General features: G+C 39.2%; 3 protein-coding genes across 3 annotated transcripts; all 3 read left to right on the forward strand.

The window, feature by feature from the left end:
* Nucleotides 1-7,157: 7,157 nt before the first annotated feature.
* On the forward strand, nt 7,158-10,173 carry LOC108108730 (venom acid phosphatase Acph-1). Its single transcript, XM_017216867.2, has 5 exons — nt 7,158-7,669; nt 8,278-8,361; nt 8,420-8,578; nt 8,631-9,158; nt 9,865-10,173. Exons 1-5 carry the CDS (start codon nt 7,370-7,372, stop codon nt 10,060-10,062), a joined length of 1,269 nt encoding a protein of 422 aa, XP_017072356.1. The 5' UTR covers nt 7,158-7,369; the 3' UTR covers nt 10,063-10,173.
* A 230-nt stretch (nt 10,174-10,403) lies between these two features.
* LOC108108731 (venom acid phosphatase Acph-1) lies at nt 10,404-13,036 on the forward strand. Its single transcript, XM_017216868.2, has 5 exons — nt 10,404-10,661; nt 11,454-11,552; nt 11,625-11,708; nt 11,769-11,927; nt 12,246-13,036. Exons 1-5 carry the CDS (start codon nt 10,473-10,475, stop codon nt 12,951-12,953), a joined length of 1,239 nt encoding a protein of 412 aa, XP_017072357.1. The 5' UTR covers nt 10,404-10,472; the 3' UTR covers nt 12,954-13,036.
* Nucleotides 13,037-14,688: 1,652 nt separating this feature from the next.
* Nucleotides 14,689-19,454, forward strand: LOC108108732 (venom acid phosphatase Acph-1). The gene is made up of 5 exons (XM_017216869.2): nt 14,689-15,275; nt 17,051-17,149; nt 17,490-17,573; nt 17,988-18,146; nt 18,590-19,454. Exons 1-5 carry the CDS (start codon nt 15,114-15,116, stop codon nt 19,298-19,300), a joined length of 1,215 nt encoding a protein of 404 aa, XP_017072358.1. The 5' UTR covers nt 14,689-15,113; the 3' UTR covers nt 19,301-19,454.
* Nucleotides 19,455-19,756: the final 302 nt, after the last annotated feature.

The following is a 19,756-nucleotide window of genomic DNA, read 5'->3' on the forward strand; positions in this document are numbered from 1 at the left end:
CAACCTGATTTACCATAAAGTGTTTCAGCTTAGTCAGCCCCAAAGACCTGACCCATTTCACTCCGGCTTTTTGCATGAAGCCGCGTCGAGGGGGGAATATTTTTTGGCCAGGAAACTGCAACGACGAGATTAAAAGGAAATGCCCTGTCGCGGGCCAGAAAAGCAGCTCGCCGCAAAATGCCCCACTTAACGCTCGACTAGGCGCAAGGTCGGCTGGCAGAATCAACAAAAGCTGCTGCGCTGCGGGGGCGGACTTTCGATAATTGGTGAGGAAGGTCTCGCAGGACTCTCCAGGGATATAAGGGCCAAGAAATTGGCAAGAGCCAAGCAGCAAGTAGCAAGAAGCGGGAAGGAGAGTTTCAGCCCTAACTGGCACTTCATCAGCGGGGCAATTGAAGCGTGTGCTCTGGGCACTAAATTACGTTTAGTGGGTTAATAAAATGCCAAGCACTTTTATGCAAATTGAATTAAATAGGTCTGAGGCTTTCGGCTTTGCCTTATCCAAACGCCAGGATATTCCAGGATCTCAGCTAAGCAAGCATTTAATGTATTATTTATAAAGGATTATCAGATACGAGCCGAAACTCAACTGTCGTCATGCATGGCAGCCTGACAGGATAACAGGAAGTCAACCTCTGCCTAACGAGGACATCTAATTGCCACCGACAGGATCTCCTGCCCATCTCCCCTCCCTTAACCCACTGAATTACCTCCTTTGTTGCCGCCTTTAATTGTATGCATTATGAGACGCTCATTAACAAAGCAAATGAAGAAAAGTCGAAGGGCTGCCGGAGCCTTAAATGCCAAAAATGAAATGAAAAGCGAACCACGGAAGCTGGGAATAATTCTATAAAACACCTGGGCATGTGTGGGTGTTTGTCTGCTTCTGTGGGTAAACATAATTTAAATTTATGAAGCCACAAGAATTTTCCAACACAAAAGTGAAATGTTATTATTTCGCATAACAAACCAGTCATACACTCTTTGTGGGTGTTAATTTCACTGGGGTTAAAAGTGCAACTGGAAAACAAATCTGGGATACCTTTCAAAGAGACGTTGTTAAACAAAGAGAAAAGGCAGAGTTATTATACTTTTTAAATTATATTTTAGATTTCAGTTTTGGTACCGATCAAATATCGGATATTTAACATATTTTCAAAACAATAAGCTAGCAATCATTATGTATAAATTATATTTATAGTAATATAGAAAACTTGCTCATTATTCGTGAAAGAACTAATTTCTGAATTTCTAAATCTTAAGTTTTAGCTAAGTTAAAATGTTAAAATTGCTTGTAATGAGATAAATATTTGAGTGGTAATCAGGTTGAATGTAGTATAGCTTTTACTTTATACTAAAAATATGAAAATAAGTTGTAGATATTAAAGATTCCCGGAGTTATATAATGCATACTTATTTTAATTACTGGATTTATTATCATCCAATGAGCCAATGTCGACTTTTGATGGAATATCGTTAATATTATTTAAGGACTTTAATTTGAAAGTGTTCAGCATGGGGAATTTATTTATGTTTTAGGTATTTACCATTTTGAATCAAATACCGGATTTATTTTGTGGACAATTTTTGTTTAAATTGTGGTTTATCTCTTTAGATTTTTGATGCTGTTCTGGTAACATCAGGTATATAGCTGGTTAAAGGCAAATATTAAGTACGGCCAACTTTTGTTAAGAAATCGTTATACCCCAAGAAAAACCGCTGCCAAAGGCCTCACAATTAGGCTTCCGGTGGCAACATACACAGCCGTATGCAAATATGCAGATGTACCATACATGTACATACAAATGTACATATGTATGTGCAAACATACATAGATGTGTAGAGTAAACGTGGGTGTTCGTGTGTTGCGTGTTTGTGTTTTTGAAGTGAAAGCAAAGTCCTTTTATGCCAACATTTTTCCTTTTCGACCGCATAATACGAGCACATACACACACGGGCACGAGTATGTATGACATTTTACATAATTAACTGACAATGGGTTTATGTGCACAAACAAACAAACAAACAAATACAGACACACATGCATTTATATGTACGAGACATGCATGTGTGTGGGTAAGGCCATAACCTCTCCCCTGAAACTCCCACAAATTCTCAAAGGACTTAAGTTAATTATCACATTTTTTACACACAATTTTACTTTGCATTGATGCGTTGCACGACAAGAAAAGGGGGAGGTAGGGGAGAAGGCGTGGCAGGGGCGGGGACTCGTTAGCAGAAAGCAGGGGGCGTGGGCAGGCCAAGCATTAAAGCGTAATTATGTGTATAATTTGTTGTAATTTGCTGTGAAAAGCTTCACAAACAGCCGCCGTACATGAGATGAGCGCATTTAACCAGGCCTTAACCCCCTCTTAACCCACAGCCACGCCCACCCACTGGCAGAAGCCCCTCTGGGCCATCAATCGCATCGAAAAGTTAAAAAAAAACTCATTAATATGCGATAATCAGGCCAGACATTAAGCGTGTGTCTATCACATACATTAAATAGTGAAAACTGGAATTCAACGTCGCATTCTCGTAGTCAATCAGATGGCAAATATTTAGATTTTACTGAAATATTTTGATTTCATTCATGTCATATTAAACTGTAGAACTAATAAATCCACCCCTTAAAAGGGGAGTTACAAGTTTTACCAGTTTTAAATAATGGCCGAAGGTTGATCAAAGTAATACATTTCTGTTAAGGAACTTCAATTTTAGCAATTAAAATAACCTTATAGAAGAGAATTCCTGATTTATTCCCTCTGTCAAGTGCCCAGCAACAATTTGTCTTGTTTACTCAACAGATTCCTGCCATATCTGTGCGGCAATCCTTTACTCCCGCCTTTTTCATTGCCTCCACTTTTCATTTCACACCATTTTCGCTCGGCGAATTTCCCCGGAAACTTTTCAACTGGCCAACATTTCGCCAACTTGGCTGCCATTTGAAATCTTTTTCCTTTATGCCAATTGGCAGGTCACACCAATTGAACTTTAATCGCTGCTGACTTTTGTCATTGCTTTATCGTTTAGGCGACAACACAGAGTGCCCATTCCCCAGCCCCAATTTCCACCATGCCACACCCAGCCCTGGGCCTCCCTTCAAAATTGTTGCCAAAAAACGCGGTCCAGACGTAATCCCCGAACGCAGACAACCCGGGTCCGACGCCCTTTGTCTCATTGAATAGACCCGGCCACGCCCCCTTTTGGGTCTGGCTATGGGCGTGTATGTGTGTGTGTGCGCGTTTAACTACGCGTGTTCGAATTTTTATGCCCGTCAGTTAGAAATTTTCAGCCATTTCAGCGAAAATTTAAAAAAAGACGGTCAAGTGAGGAGTCGAGGAAAAATTTGTCGTACAAATCTTTGAAATTGCTCCACCGAGAACTATTTTCAATGCGTCGGAATCAATAAATTTAGCCAAGCATTCGCGGCAGCGTTTTGTCGGACAATTTGGCGGAATTCCCTAGATTTCCCCCCGGTCCTTTTTCTTTCAGGCTCTCGTCCCTGACCACTCAGTTTCATTACCCCCGGATTCTGGATAGTTTGTCTGGGCTGTCGGTAATCGTAATTGCGGGTCTGATAAATATAAATGTCGGTGATGTGTGTGCGAGTACAGATGCGGATATGGACCGATGGATTTCCGAGCCTGAAGACGCTTTTGGCCCAAAAGCGTTCCCCACTTTTGCTGTTTGTCTAATGCACGTTTTATGGCCAACTTAGCACGTGCTTCGCCCACCACCCATCACCCAATCTTCTATATGCCGCCCACCTCAACCTCTGACCAGCTAGAAATATATTATTTGAAAATATTTTCCGTTTTCGGTGTTTTCTTTGTTTTTGCTCTGCACTGGCGCAGTGACCATAAATTTCAGGGGAAGTCATTAGCAAATAGGCTTAGGAGAGCTATTCAACAATCTGAATATAAATTCCAGACGTAGCACACACGTGCTGCGAGATCAAGACTCAAACGACCGAAAATAAATAATCAGCAATGGCTATCAGCAGGAATAGAGCAAATTTAAAACTATTTAGTGAAATAAAATATTATTGTTTACCGCAACTGTCAGTAATCATTCCACAGAAAATATAAGTAAACACAATTAAACGACTGCGATAATTAGTTTTAAAATAAAAATTAATCAACAATAACATTTCAGATAATGTATTTTCAAATGAATTAATTTTTGAATTGATTACTTTCCTCATAAGATAAGAATTTAAATGTTTTGGAAGTTACATAATAATCTTTCACTTGAAAAATAAATGCTATCAAATATTTCTTGTTAATTGTGTTTGTATACAATTAGATGAATTTAAATGAATTCAATTAAGATAAGAAGTTAAATTAATAAATTCAAGGAAAGGAGGAAGTTCTCATAATGTTCTTACTAGGAAGTTGAGTTCGGCAATCAGAAGTTTCGTACTTCTGAAGACTATAAGCAAATTTCTTAAATTACATATCTCAATTCAGAAATATTCGTATTCCGATTACCACTTTCTTATCCTGTTAGTGTACGAGGTGTGTTCAAAAAGTAAGGTGACTCTTCAAATTTCGCGAATTTCAAATTTTTCGATTATCGAAACCTTTTAGAAGTTATACGAGGTGTGTTCAAAAAGTAAGGTGACTTTTCAAATTTCAAATTTTTCAAATTTTTCGATTATCTTCAGTTTTGGGAACAAGAAAAAGTCACATGGGGCCAAATCCGGTGAATATGGTGGCTGAGGCATTATTGTGGTGTTGTTTTTGGCCAAAAAATCCAAATCCTTTGATCCATATTTTTCGATAGCAAAAAATCGCCGAGCTCGCAAAACAACTTGTAACTTTACGCCTCTCACAACCAAACAAAAGAGGATGTTCCATTGAAACTTGGTACAGATGTTAGGGAAGAGTGTACCAATATAACAAAACAAAAAAATCGATAATCGAAAAATTTGAAATTCGCGAAATTTGAAGAGTCACCTTACTTTTTGAACACACCTCGTATTAGAAAAGATCCCTATCGATGGCTTAAAATGAGTTCTTAATCGGTATGGAACCAGATAGACTTGTATTACTAATAACTTACCTTATTGGTTAAATAAAGCCTATAAATTCGACAATGAAAACAAGACTTATTTTTAGAATTGAGAATAATGATTCTTATATCAAATTAAGAAAAGCAGCATCATTGCTACGATAACAAATTGTTAGTTCAGCAATAATTTAATAGGAAAACTGTGGAACTTTTGTTTACAACTATAAAACTAAGAAAACTATCTATTGATTCCTTAAACCTTATCTACGCTGAGCTATTCCAAATTCACTTGAAATTTACCTTCCCAGGGAGCCGGCAAGGCCGTTTGTTTTCACTATTCGTCTGAAAAAATGTTAATCGCTCCGTCAGCTGATGCAATTCAAATGTCGATTGCGTTGCTCTCGGACATAGTTGCCATTATTCTATGTAGTATGACGGAGTATAAATTATATTGATTCTGATTTGATTTGAGTTCAAAAACAACTCAAAAAACTAGACGAAAGTTCAAGACTCACAGTCAAAAGTCATAGGCAATTACGAAATTGTAGCGTATTCAGCACGCAGCATTGTTTGTTTTTTAGATCGATTTTTTGCCTGTAATTGCATAGTTCGGAAGCTGGCAAAGACACAGATAACGGTTAATCGCCGATGTTGTCATTAATTAACCATAAAATACAATTTAGACAACAATTAGCCACATGGCAAAGCGGCGATCGACAAACACGGAGTTCTGACAACGGACTTAGCCAGTCCGGTCGGCTTAATTAGCTTTCGGGCAAACAAAATAAAAGCAAATGTGACACCGAGCGGACATAAAACAAACAAAGATATATTCTCGGCGAAATAGAGACCTTTACTCACATTTATTTGCCAATTTCTGACAGCAGTGCAAAAAATAAAAGCCAAAACAACACGAAATTGCGAATACGCAACTTAAAATTATTATCTCCCAACAGACTGAATGTCAACAGAGTGAAACAAGGCAAATAATTAGTGCAGCCAAAGCACACACATATTTTATTATTTGTTGTCTTTTTCAAGCACTCTGGGCTAAAGATATAGAGCTTTATGATATCTTCCTGGGGGAGGGAGACTGGGCATGAGCACATTATGGTTAGAATACATTTCAAGGGCCACGAACTTTTTAGGATTACTCAATCCTATTGACAGTTATGCAAGCACAACAGCTGCTAAGGTTGTTTAAAATGTCACACTTCACACACCCCTTTGATTACTAACCTACCTCAGTTCTAATTGTTCTATATATCAGACCTTTAGAACCCACGCCCTTTCCTAACATAACTTTACGCTACCTAAACAATAATAATGTTTAATTAAATCGCAATCAAGGTTAAACATTTGCACGATGACATTCAGTTTAAGATATAATTTAGCAATTTTCTAGATAAATGCTATTTAATAAGATTTTATATGTGATTATATTTTAGGTATTAGAGAGCTTTAAGTTTAGTAGCATAACTTCCAATAATTATTTGGAAATACAAATTGATGTAAATCAATATATTAAAATATTTCATTAAGATTATGTTAATTAATTATAATAAATACATAAATAAATAAAACATCATATGACAACCTTTCCAAAAAAAACCCAAAAAGCCCCGGATACTGTAACGAAAAAAACCCCAGTAAGTTGATTTCCCCAGGCATGAGTCAAACGAGACCGAACCACTTTTAATAATGCCCAGGAACCAGGAGTGACCACCCGAATATAGGATAATGACCATGGAAAAGCCAAAGATATATGCAAGAGGGCGTGTCTGTACTATAAATAGACCCGAAATGGGATGGTTGAGCCGATTTTTTGTGGATCTGCGCCTACTGCGTTCCGCAAATACTCGAACATATCGTATACGTAATTGCCTGGTTCAATGAGAAACGCCCAATTAGTTGGGGTTTTTGTTGTTTTTGTCTCAGCGTGGCAGGCCTAGCTTGTAAACTCGACTCGAACCGAGATCGGTGGAAAGTGGTCAGCGGCAACGGCAGCGGCAGCGGCAGCCACAGTCACAACAACTACAACCCTTGACGCAACAGTATCCGAATAGACGAGCGCTGATTTATCTCTCTTTTAAGTTCTCCGTATAAAGCTGTCAACGCTTTATTTTAGCTCCAGACGCGCAGTGAGTTGCACGCGCCTTGCAGCTCACCCGAAAATCATAAAACAGCAACGGGAAAATCGTTTTAAAATCAAACTGCAATTAAACAAAACAAATAAATAAAGCGGGCAAAAAACAAAAATCAATTACAATACCCAAATCCCGTTTTCGAGAATTCTGAATATCGGTTCTTCCGCCTTCGTTTCGATCGGTATAAAAAGGAATCCAGCCTCAAGATGATATTCGGTCGCTGGACGCGTAAACAAATACTCACCATGTTCGGTTTGGGAGCTGCCCTTCTGGGCCTCGTTATTGTGATCGGTGTCCTCAACAGCAGCGTGTCCTCAAAGAACCTCGAATTTAAGAATGCAGCCAGATCCAAGTGCTATAAGACCACTCCCAACACCACCCACTCCACGCTGGAATTGGTTCACATAGTGTTCAGACATGGCATTCGCACCCCAGTGGATACGTATCCCAAGGATCCGTATCTGAATGATGGATTCAAGCCAACAGGATGGGGACATGTGACTAATGTTAGTGAAAAGATTTACATTTTTTAAAAACATTTCTTTTCAATGCGCAAGCAATGCTTAGCAGTGTGTCAAAGTGACTTATATTTAAAAAGCTTTAATTTTTTCCCTAATTAATCTTATGACAACTATTTGCAATAGGGGAAATTCCTCATGTTTCGGAGAAAGTATTATATTATTTCCCCAATATTGAGTCAAGTTACTTATGACTTATGCTAACAATTTGTGCTTTAAAAAGATCAAAATATTATTAACAACTTCCTGTGCAATATCATTTTCTGCTTTCATTTTAAATGGAAAAAGAGGAATAGGAAGATAGTGGCTAATCGTGATATTATCAATGATATTTGTCTAGCTTTTGTTTATTTACAATAACACTTGTTCTAATATAATATCTACAAGAAGAAAGTGGGTTAATTATCCATTCTTGTGTCACCGTAAGATCAAAAAATATTTAGAAATTTATATGTGAGATCATGAAAGGAAAATATAAGAAAATATTAAAAGAGTTCATAAATATCGAGACCTGGACTTATTTAGGTCTTTAAGGCTTTCTAGATAAATTTAATTAACAAATTAAAATATGATATGATACATGCTATCCTTTTTAGTCGGGAAAACGGGAACTCTTCGAGATGGGCCACTGGCTGAATCGACGCTACGGCGAGTTCATGGGTCCCTATTACAGACCGGAAGTAAGGTGATTAAATATTAAATTAAGAACTTAAAGTTAATTAAGCTTGATTTTCGCAGCGCCTGCATGCCCAGGCTACTGCCTCACCTAGGGCCATGATGTCCTTGCAAACAACACTGGCCAGCATGTTTGAGCCGCGGGGAACCCCCATGGAGTGGAATAAGCACCTTAACTGGCAGCCCATTCCCATCGTATCGGAGCCCTTGGATGAGGACTCGGTGGGTATTCATTTCACAGTCTTAAATAATGTAAATTAAATATGTAATTTAGCTCCTGCTGGTTCGGACACCCTGCCCTCGCTACTTCGAGGCCCTCGAGGAGGTTTTCAAGAGACCGGAAGTTATTGCCGAAACAGAACCCTACCAAGAGATGTTCCGCGAGCTGACAAATCTCACGGGGAAATCGATTCAGAGTGCCGAGGATATCAACTCCCTCTATATAACGCTCCTAGCTGAACAGGAATTCGGTTATAAGTTGCCTGATTGGGCCAAGGATTACTTCCCCGATCGCATGCAGTTTCTGGCCGAGCAGAGTTACGTTTACAATGCCTATACACCCGAGATGCAGAAGATCAAGGGTGGACCCTTCCTGAAGAGAATGTACAAGGAGATGAGTGCCAAGAGAGCAGGAACTCTGAGCCCCAAGGATCGTCGAATGTTCATATATACTGGCCATGACTGGACCGTGGGCAACATCCTGATGGCCTTGGGCGTATGGAGGCGTCAGATGCCAAGGTTCGCTGTGATGGCCATTTTCGAGACGCATCGGGATAAGGAAACGGGGGAATACTATGTGGAGGTAAGAAATCTAATGCAAAGTACTAAATGTGGTTAAAGTTCAGGGTTTTAATTATAAAATAGCGGTAAACCGGTTGTTTCCGAAAGTATTTATAGGTTAGCTAAAGCTAAAAGTACGACATGTGATTGTATACAAGCTTAGGGTTCTCACCATAGTCCTAACAGCTTGTATGAAAAGGGTATTTAAACTAAAAACATTTTTTAAACAAGATTAGACTCAGGAGAAACCCACGGCTATTATCTTTAATTGTGTTCATTACTACAATTCAAACTAATTTGAGGCTTAATACAAAAATTGTGGGTATTTATTTACTTGAATCAGTTTTGAATTCTTTATTGTATATGTTTTGCAAAATATCGAACTTAAACGATTTAATCAAGTCTCCCAAAATCTTTGACAAATAAAATCAATTACAAAGTCAACTATTAAGACACGTGTGACATTAACTAGTCTTAATTACCACGCGTGTCTTAATAGTTGACTGTAAAGTTGACTGATGCTGATTATAAATTTAGGAGATTTTTCTAAAAATCTACAGTAAAACTAGCCATTTCTAGTAGGGGCTATGTAGATGCGATAACAATAATATAGTATGAATACACAAGTCTATGATTAGGGTATAAGTTTATACTTGTTCATACAAAATAGGTAACCTCTTTTCCAATCTCTTCCTATGATAATCATCCCCTTACCTCTTAATTTTCAGATCTTCCTCCGCAACGACGAGCAGGGCTGTCTCAAGCAGCTGCAGCTGAAAGACTGCGAACTCCAGTGTCCACTGAGTAGACTCATCCAGCTGAGTGGCGATGTCTTGCCCAACGAACCGGCGGAGCAGAGGTGTCGGCCACATGACGATAATTTCGTGGAGCCGCCACCGCGCATAATCGATCAGAATGGCCGTTAGCGAAAGGCAACTGCCACAGCGAAATGTGTTGACTCAGTATTACAATAGCAGTCCACGGAGAGAAGTGCAAAAAAGAATATTATAGAAAAAATAAAGTACAATAAAAATCCCCAAAAAATAAAGGTCATTGAGAGTAATTTTTGGCGGGGGAAATCATTTTCGTGTGAAACTAATTAATCCGAATTTTTGCGAAATGTTTGCCATTGTAGTTGATGATTTCGCTGATTGAGCAGCTCGCTCTTCGCCTCTCTTATCTATGGCTGTATGAGCTCAGGCGCTGGTATAGGTGACCACATAATCGAGACTTAAAAGCCGTCCGCAGTTCTATTGATGCACTCACTCGACGCACAAGCTCCAACCAAGCCGGTCCACTTGATTCCTAACGATCCGCTAAATTTAAATTCGCGAATATGCTAAAGTTCCTCGGCCTGCTGCTCTTAGTCAGCTGTGTGTTACTTGTTCGTGGAGGTGTTATAGAAATGGAAATAGAAGTTCCCAATGAGGTAACCGTGGGTCCTGAGGATGTCTCTAAAGACTCAGAGGAAGTACATTCACCCGGCAACAAAGGAAGCAACTCAACCCTGAAGCTGGTTCATGTGGTAAATAAGTGAAAAAATAATTGCCCCGAAATTAGCTCATGCCGAATTAGGGCTCGTTACAAAGTTGGCAACTAAGGGAGTCAGCAGACCTTAAAATTATCCAAAATGTGTCAAACTTATTTTATTTAAGCAATTAACGTGAGGTGACAAATGTTAAACCTGACAAACACACGAAAAATTGTGTACTCTTAAGTAAACCATAATTCATTTGGGGCTTTCCGATGAGAAACCATCGAAGTTCTCTTTAAACATAACCGAAAGGCAACTGTTCCTAAGCCAGTTTGCAGTTTGCGTGACGTATACGTAATATTGCATAAAGTTCCAAGACCTGAAACCGGTTTAATCCAACTTAAACTTAGCTATTATGGGGAAATACAGTGTTTTATTTTATATTCCCATTTCGATTTGCATAATATACATTAAGTAAGAGGGAGTTGATTTAAGGTGAATGAATATTTATTTATTAAAATCAACATTAAAACGAGTTTGATTAAAAGCGAAGTACTAATTATTTTATATACGAGTACACCTGAGATAAACATCTTTATTGTGTGTAAATTTAATTTTTTACAACTTATTTACTTCTCAATTATTGGGATATAAATATGTTCTTAATTGGAAGTGTCACCTTTTTAGACTTAAACCCATAAATGCCAACGAACAAAACTGAAATCTTTATTCATAAAATTATTATTTGATTTCACACAGCTTTTAAGGCTCTTTAAACTCAAGTTATCTTGCAACATTTAGTACTGTAATGCTAATAGTGGCCAAATATTTAACTTCCGACAGCTATTTCGTCATGGACCCCGAACACCCGTCAACACTTACCCCAAAGATCCGTATATCAACGAAACCTATGAGCCCTATGGATGGGGAGCATTAACCAACGTAAGTACTCAGCAAATATAAACAAGATTATCCAAATTAAAATGAAAATAAAATGAATTTTGATATTGACAGGGTGCCAAAGTGGAGCTATATAAAATAGGCAAACAACTGCGTAAGCGCTATAAAGATTTCCTGCCGTCCTATTATCAGCCCGAGGTACGATAAGTAGACCAAGCTCATGCGGCTGTAAAATTAATCAGAGAGTTTCCATTTCAGACGATCCGTGCCCAATCTTCGGAGTCGCCGCGCACCTTGATGTCCCTTCAAATGGTTCTGGCCGGACTCTTTCCGCCGGAGAACACTCCCATGGAGTGGAACATGATGCTCAACTGGCAGCCCATCCCCATTGTGATGGAACCAGAGGAAACTGATGTGGTAAGTCATCACAGTTAGTCGAAACCTGCCAGTTAAAAAAACCTTTGTGCGTTACCCAAAAATGAGTGTTGCTTGAACTTTTTCCCGTTTCTCCAAGTTTTTTCCTTTATTTTATTATGAATTATTATGAGTAGGGTCATAAATAACCTATTTTGGTACGTAATTGACTTTAAGCTTTGTAAAAAATCTAAAAAATGAGTAATATTGAAATTTATTGAAATATAATTATTCATCAGCAAGGTTCGAAAATAATGCAAACACTGCAAACTCTGATGATTTTAGATATCAAATATTTTTAAACTATATTTTATTCTTTAGCGCATTCGAATGAAGGCACCCTGCCCTCGTTATGATGAAGCTGTCCTGGAGGTGATAAACCTTCCCGAGGTTAAGCAGCTGCATGCCGAGAACTCTGATTTGCTGAAGGAACTGACCAATCTCACCGGACTCAATGTTACCCATGCCCATGATGTTACCAATATTTTCATCTCACTGCTGTCAGAGCAAACTTATGGCCTGGAGTTGCCCTCCTGGACCAAGGACTACTATCCGGAGAAGATGTTACCCTTGGCGGCCAAGTCTTATGTCTACGATGCTTACACGGCTGAGTTGCGAAAAATGAAAGGAGGCTTTTTCGTAGAGATGCTCATAAAGCAAATGCAGGACAAGATCTCTGGGAAATTGCAGCCCCAGAACCGCAAGATGTTCCTTTCTTGCGGGCATGACTGGACCATCACAAATGTTCTATCCGCCTTGAATGTTTGGGAAGCTCAGATGCCTCGGTTCTCGGCTCTAATTGCCTTTGAGTTGCATCAGAAGTCAGATACGGGAGAGTATTACCTGGAGATCTTCTTCCAAAACGATCCCGAGAAGGAACCAGAGCAACTTCAGATTCCTGGCTGTGATAAGCAATGTCCCATCGAAAAGTTATTGGAGCTCACAAAGGACATAATTCCGGATGCTTCCTACGCAGATTTGTGCAAAGCTAAAGGAACACTAGAGGGGGCTAAGATTAGCTATCATTAGTATGCACATTCCGAGTATATAATCTAAATTGCAGTATTAATGTTACATAATAACTAAATATATATTTACATACCACTGTCGAACTAGTTCGTGTACCCTTAATTGGAGTGCCTAAATGATTGGCACGCGTGGAATGTATAATTTACTAATTACATATTTAAGTGTTAGTGCAAATTGAACAAGTACTATGAGTAGACGGGTGTTTAGAAGGGAGATTGAAAAGTTACTAATAATGGAATGTTATTTGAGTAATATGGGAATGGTAAGCTTAGTCGAAAAATTGCAATAGTTTTGAATTCCCTATATATCCTATTCATCAACGTATGTGTTTTAGCAAAAACTGATTTAATATATTTTGAAAAAAAAACTCCAGAACACTTCTTGAATTGTGAACGCCGCCTAAAAATATGCTCCTTTTTAAACTATGTGTCTTTGAAATTAAAGTATATAAGTATGTAGATTAAACATAGACGAAGACTGTCTTGGCCGATTCAACTTCACTTCGTAAGAACATCTCAGTCTCACTCATGCCAATTCTCAGAGTGTGTCAAGCAGAAACTGAAATTAAAACGTATTTTTTTGCCGATACTTGTGTTTGACTTTATATTTACTTTGCATTGTTTCCTGGTATTTTCTTTGCTTTGCGTTGCTATTCTCTAGTGCGTGGCAAAACATCTTATTACAGTTTCTGTTTAAAGTAGTCTTAAGACTATGAAGTGGAGTTAAATCGGTCAAGGCAGTCTTCCTGCGAACTGAGGGCACGGGTTAGTAGGATTCGCCATGAGTGATTCTCGGGAAGAAGTAGCCGAGATGGAATATCCGTTATCGTCTTCGTCTTATACAACACCTACATATGTTTACCTACTTTTATTTCATAGACTCATAGTTTAGGCGACGTTAATTTAAGAAATGTTCTTGAATTTTGATTACTATGTAATATGAAAACTGATACATCATTTCCTTTTTTAAATAGTAGAATGCTGTTATTCTGTGTTTAAACAGATTCATATCTCAAACCTTAAATAAAATTCCAATGATTTGGTATTCAGGGTTTTCAGGGGATAACAAGTATTTGAGACACTTAAAACTTCTCGCGTACATCTTAATCAACCCTCTCCCTGTCACTCCACACATTCATCTTAAAATGTGTTAGGTCTTATTTAAATTCAAACAGTTGGCATTTGAGGCTCCACTCACTCGAATCGGAAGTAACTGAGAAAAAGGCAAAGCGAATCGAGACAAAAGGGCAGTATGTAACTTTTACAGATGGACATCGTTTTACAAAAACTTCCGGACTATGACGAAAGCATAAACCAAATCCAGCCCAGCCCCGAAAACAATATATTTAAATTTGGCAATTAAGCAACGAGAATGGATAATGTGTAATTAACATAATGCTCGATCAAGAAGCTAAGCGATTTATTGCCAAAGTGCTTACACACGCAGTTTCGATGACAAATTCGTTGGTATTTCGAGCTGGCGGCGGCGCTAACCAGAATAAAATCAGTGGAAATAAGCGGAGGAAATCCGAGAGTTCATATAAATTAAAAGTCGCGGCCGCGTTTTAAAACGCCTCAAACGCTGCGGCATTGTGTCGGTGTCTGGGGCTTCTGCTCGATATAACACACATTCGTACAATAGACCTCCGGCTACAGTAACAAATGGAATAATAGAAATAAAAAGAGCGACGGTGACGAAAGCATTTGGCGATAATGGAACGATAAAAGAGCCAAACACTCATGCCTTTTCGACTTTTCGACTTTTGCAATGATATATTCCCCGCAGTCTTACCGACGATAGTACACAACAAAGACAGTCGCGTGCGACCCTCGGAGAAGTGGAAAATCTAAATATTACCATAGCCCCGTATCGGCATCAAATTTAGACCACGGCAAACAGAAGATAGTAGTGGCCCTACACCCACAGAAATCAGTGCCATTAATAAAGGTCTCGCGGACCCAAAACCCGTTTGCTACGTCTCCAAATTCAGCTAGTTTCGTGGATTAATAAAAATTATATGTAGACAATCCAAAGAGCGCATACAACAAGTCAGTCTTCGATCTGTCTCGAGACTAACTTGACTCCCAAAAAGCCGAAACCGAGACCGTAGAAACCCGACCCCACTGACAGATTCTACGGCTATAAAGCCCGTCCAGCAAAATGCCGCGTTCGCATTTCACTCGAAGGCATTGTCTAGCGATGACGGGCGGATTAATTGCATCGGCGGTTCTAATCTGGTGCGTCGCTCACTCGGCGGTCGAATCCTCGGCCAAGCTGTACGATCCCGGCGCTGATAAGTCCACGCTCGAGCTGCTGCATGTGGTAAGTGAGTGGGCGCCCATCGCCAGTTGTCAATCAGTTCGAGAATCAACAAAATGTGTAATATTCAAAATCCGGAACACTCAACAGCTGTTCGGCAAAGCTGGAAGTGATCATTACACTTGACTGAAAACAACCCAGTTTTACTTAAATTATTATTAGCTCTATTAAAACCTTGTGTGTTAAAAAGCATAATGTGTACCTTTTTAAGGTCATTTATCACATATCCAACAAAAAATGCCCACCATTTAACATAGCTTTTAATAATCCAGAGTCAGCAAACATCTTTACTAAAAAACTCAGCTGATAACACACACAGTTGCCGACACTCTTAAATTGTATTACCGCAGTGAGAGATTCCTGGCATTGACATTTTCGTGGGCAGTAAAAACAAGCATTCTGTTGATAAAGCATTTGTTTACAAACACGTCGAGCGAAAGTGCAAACGATAGCGCGTTTTTGTAGTCGTGTGTAAACCCATAATTATTAGTGTACCACAATTTAGTAGACTGTCAGCTCCGGTGGCAGATAAGATTCAGTGCGGACATTTAATCGCAATAATCAGTTCTAAAAGTGAACTCGTTCGATAAAGATATCAAGCTCAGCTGATGGAATTTCCATATGACTAGTTTCAGGTAGCTTGCATTTCCATCTTCTGTTATAGCCATTCGCCAGGTTCAAGTCAATTAGATAATATGTACATATAATTGCTGTGAATTACACTTTGCGAAAAACAATCAAGTGCAGCCGGGCGGAAAGTGCAGCGGAAAATGTTTCTCAAGCTGCCAATAATTTTGTTTGTTGGAGTTTCAGCTGAAAGCGAATTGGTTGTAAGAAGTTTGGCCTGACCTTGGAATAAAAGTTAGTCAGTGGTAATGGAAACCTGAGCGAAATCCAATTGCAGAACGTCATAAATAATTATTTTATTTTATTTTATTATTATTTTTTGTTTGGAGTGATGCGCAATTATATTTGCCAACAATTTTAAATGGTATCTTAATTGGCAGGGGTGTAGCTTAGTTAAAAGAGGGATTTAATAATATTATCTTATTTTTGGGTAGTTTATTTACTAATATTAAAATTATACACAAAATGTATTGTTATTGGGTACCCTCGTATTAGTAATAATGCGCCGTCATCGAGGTTCTTGCTTAAATTAGCTTACAAGGCAATAAATTATCTTAAGAGAACCTCTGTCAAAGCCACAAAAACGCGCATAACTTAAAAATTCTTCCATAAAAAACTCTTACTTTAATTAACTCGCAACGCTAACTCATACGTCTTCGAAAGACCCACAAAAAATTAATTACAAAACAGAGATAAAACCAAAGCAAAAAACCGGCTTTCCGAATTACACTTTGCCCAAAAACCAGTCCGCAGTCAAACGTATAATAAAATTATAAAACAAAACTGCGACGCACTTTTGTTTTTTGTTTGAGCTCTATGGCTATACACGATTGATTTAATGGAAAACCATATAACTAGGTAATTAGCTCGCAGTATTAAACTTAGTTATAGAGATAGTCCGGTCTAGATGGCAGGTCTGGCCTTCCAGTGAGGCGACGTCTTATCAGCATGAGAGCAAATACTTCCGCTAGATTGTGGGGTCACACACGAGCTGTAGAAGTCCGTCGCGTGCTGAGATTTTCCTTAAGTCGGCAGCTAATTAAAGTCTTTCTGCTTTTCGATCGGTTGACACATGCATTTGCATACGGCAACGGCGGTGTGCATGTGGCGAATCCGTTTGACTAATAAAAATTGTAATTGCTAAACTTCAGGTATTCCGACATGGACCACGGACGCCGGCGGATACGTATCCAAGGGATCCCTATGTAAATGAGACCTACTATCCCTTTGGCTGGGGACAAATAACAAATGTGAGTGAAGAAAAAGTTGTGCAGCACAAACTTTTGCCCCGTCATCCCCAACCCCGAGTCCCATACCCAAAAGCAAAGCATTTAAATAAATTGAAATGCAAATGTTTTGCTGTCCGGGCTGAGGGGATGCCGGGCTGTGGCTGCATTAACATATACACATGCATATGTTTATGCAATTGCAAAAATGCAAGGCATTTATTATTTTATAACACTTCTCTCCATCTCTGTCCCGGACTTCACCCCGGATCCCCATTCCACATTCCCCACGTTCCCGGCGCTCTCTCTCTGGTGTTGTCTCACGTGCCATCCGCTCATGCCATGCAATAAATCAACGCTCCAGAATGGCAAACGCGAGCTGTTCAACATTGGTACTTGGCTGCGTAAGCGTTATGGCAAATTTCTGGCGCCCAACTACAGTCCTGATGTGAGTAAGCAGTCACTAACGAACCGACAAGGCACAACCCCTTACACCTTACACAGGGAGAAATGTTTTTAATAGTTTAATGTTAATGTGAATGTAATGATTCACTTACATTGCAATAATCTAAGCTGGGGAACAGGCACTGTTCCTTCTCTTCATGTTGTTACATTTTTACTAGGCAATCTTGATACCTCAAATTTCTTTCTGTGTACCCTTACCATACTCCCTTACCATCACGTCCACGGGGTGGTTGCCTGATAGTGCGGACGTTTACAAATTGCAAAGCTCAAGCGCGCTTGGCTCATCACTCAATTCCTTCTTTTCTCTTTTCGTTCTCGTTTCTGTTTCTGTTTCTGGCCCTCCGCTTTCTCCTTCTCCACTTTCTCCGTCTCCGCTTTCTTCCCTTCTCTTCGATAGTCGGTGCACGCTCAGGCGACGGGTGTTCCGCGGACTCACATGACGATGCAGACCGTACTGGCCGCCTTCTTCCCGCCAAAAGGCACCGACATGGAGTGGAATAGCCGGTTTAATTGGCAGCCCATACCTGTCTTCTCCCAGGAACTCAATGAGGATACGGTGCGTATACAGGATAACGAAAATGATTAATCGAAACAGAGGGTTATAACTCGATTTGGGATTCGACAAAGATTAAATGTGCAGTAATCTTTTACACTCCTGTCTATACGGGTACATCTGTATTTAATCTAAGTTAATTTATTCATATCTTAAACGTATTTATACTTCTCGTGATTATGGGCAGATTTTAACTGATTAATAAGATTTAAGTACAATTTTATGAAAATCATTTTATAAACCACCCTTGCTTAACACTAAACAAGTTTGCTAAATCTTTGAATATATTAAATTCTTTATGTATAAATATTTCCTTAAATTTCCTTAAATTAATACTTCTTTAAATCATTATTTAATGTATAAGGATTTACTTGTTGCACCTTGAAAATAATCATTCATAACAATTAAACCTCTTTTTAATGATTACTTTAATATGTGTATTGCAGTTGCTCTTGGTACGAAAACCGTGTCCGAGATATTTCGAAGCTCTCAATGAGGTGTACGAGTTACCAGAGGTAAAAGCTGAAATCGAGCCCTATCTGGAAATGTACAAAGAGCTGGAAGCACACACGGGCCTGAGCTTCAAGGAGCCCGAGGATGTCCAATCCCTGTACTTGACTCTGCTCGCTGAACAGGAATGGGGTCTAGAATTGCCTGAATGGACGCATTCCTATTTCCCGGAGAAAATGCAATTCCTAGCCGAACAGAGTTATGTCTACAACGTGTACACACCCGAGATGCAGAAGATCAAGGGCGGTCCGTTCCTCAAGAAAATGTTCGATGAAATGCAGCAGAAGAAGAACGGAACCCTGAAGCCCAGTAGCAGGAAACTATTCATATATGCGGGACACGATTCGACAGTGGTGAACGTTCTTGCTGCCCTGAAGATTTGGGAACGCCAGATGCCACGCTACTCCTCGATGGTTTTGTTCGAACTTCATAAGAACAAGGAAACCGGCGATTACTGGGTGGAAATTTACTTCCGTAATGATCCCAAGGAGCAGGCTCAAAAGCTCACACTTCCCGGCTGTGAGTTCCAGTGCCCCTTGGATAGGGTACTGGATTTCGCTAAGGACGTAATTCCCACAGAAGCCGATAGCAATCGTTGCGAATCTCGGAATCAAGGCTTCACAGAACCACCTCTCCGGGGGCCATAAGTACCAGAATCTGGTGGATATAGAAAAATCTTAAAGGTGCTACAAAACTCAGGGAGTGGGACTCTCAAAAGTCCACTAATAGCCGTCATTTTCTAGTTAAGTCAGTCGTTTAGATTTAGGCGGAATAAAAATACGTTTACATATTTTAATCTAAGTTTGATTGATACTTTTTATTTTGGTTTACGATATTGATTAGCCAATTAACCCAACTGTAAGTTAAGTAATGAAATTTTTCTTAACAAAAGCCAATGATGTATATGTACCTATGTACTAAAATTATATATGCATCATACATCATGATAAATCATCTGCATCAAACATATATTATAATAGTCTATATGGAAGCCTATTGATAATCTCTCTTGATAGCAGAAAAACGCACGAATATTCCTACGTTTATGAGGTAAACAAGCAATATCTATCCTACTAAAAGAATCCTGATTATCTAGCTCCTGA

This window comes from Drosophila eugracilis, unplaced genomic scaffold (genome assembly GCF_018153835.1).
Source record: "Drosophila eugracilis isolate 14026-0451.02 unplaced genomic scaffold, ASM1815383v1 contig_2154, whole genome shotgun sequence".
NCBI lineage: Eukaryota > Metazoa > Arthropoda > Insecta > Diptera > Drosophilidae > Drosophila > Drosophila eugracilis.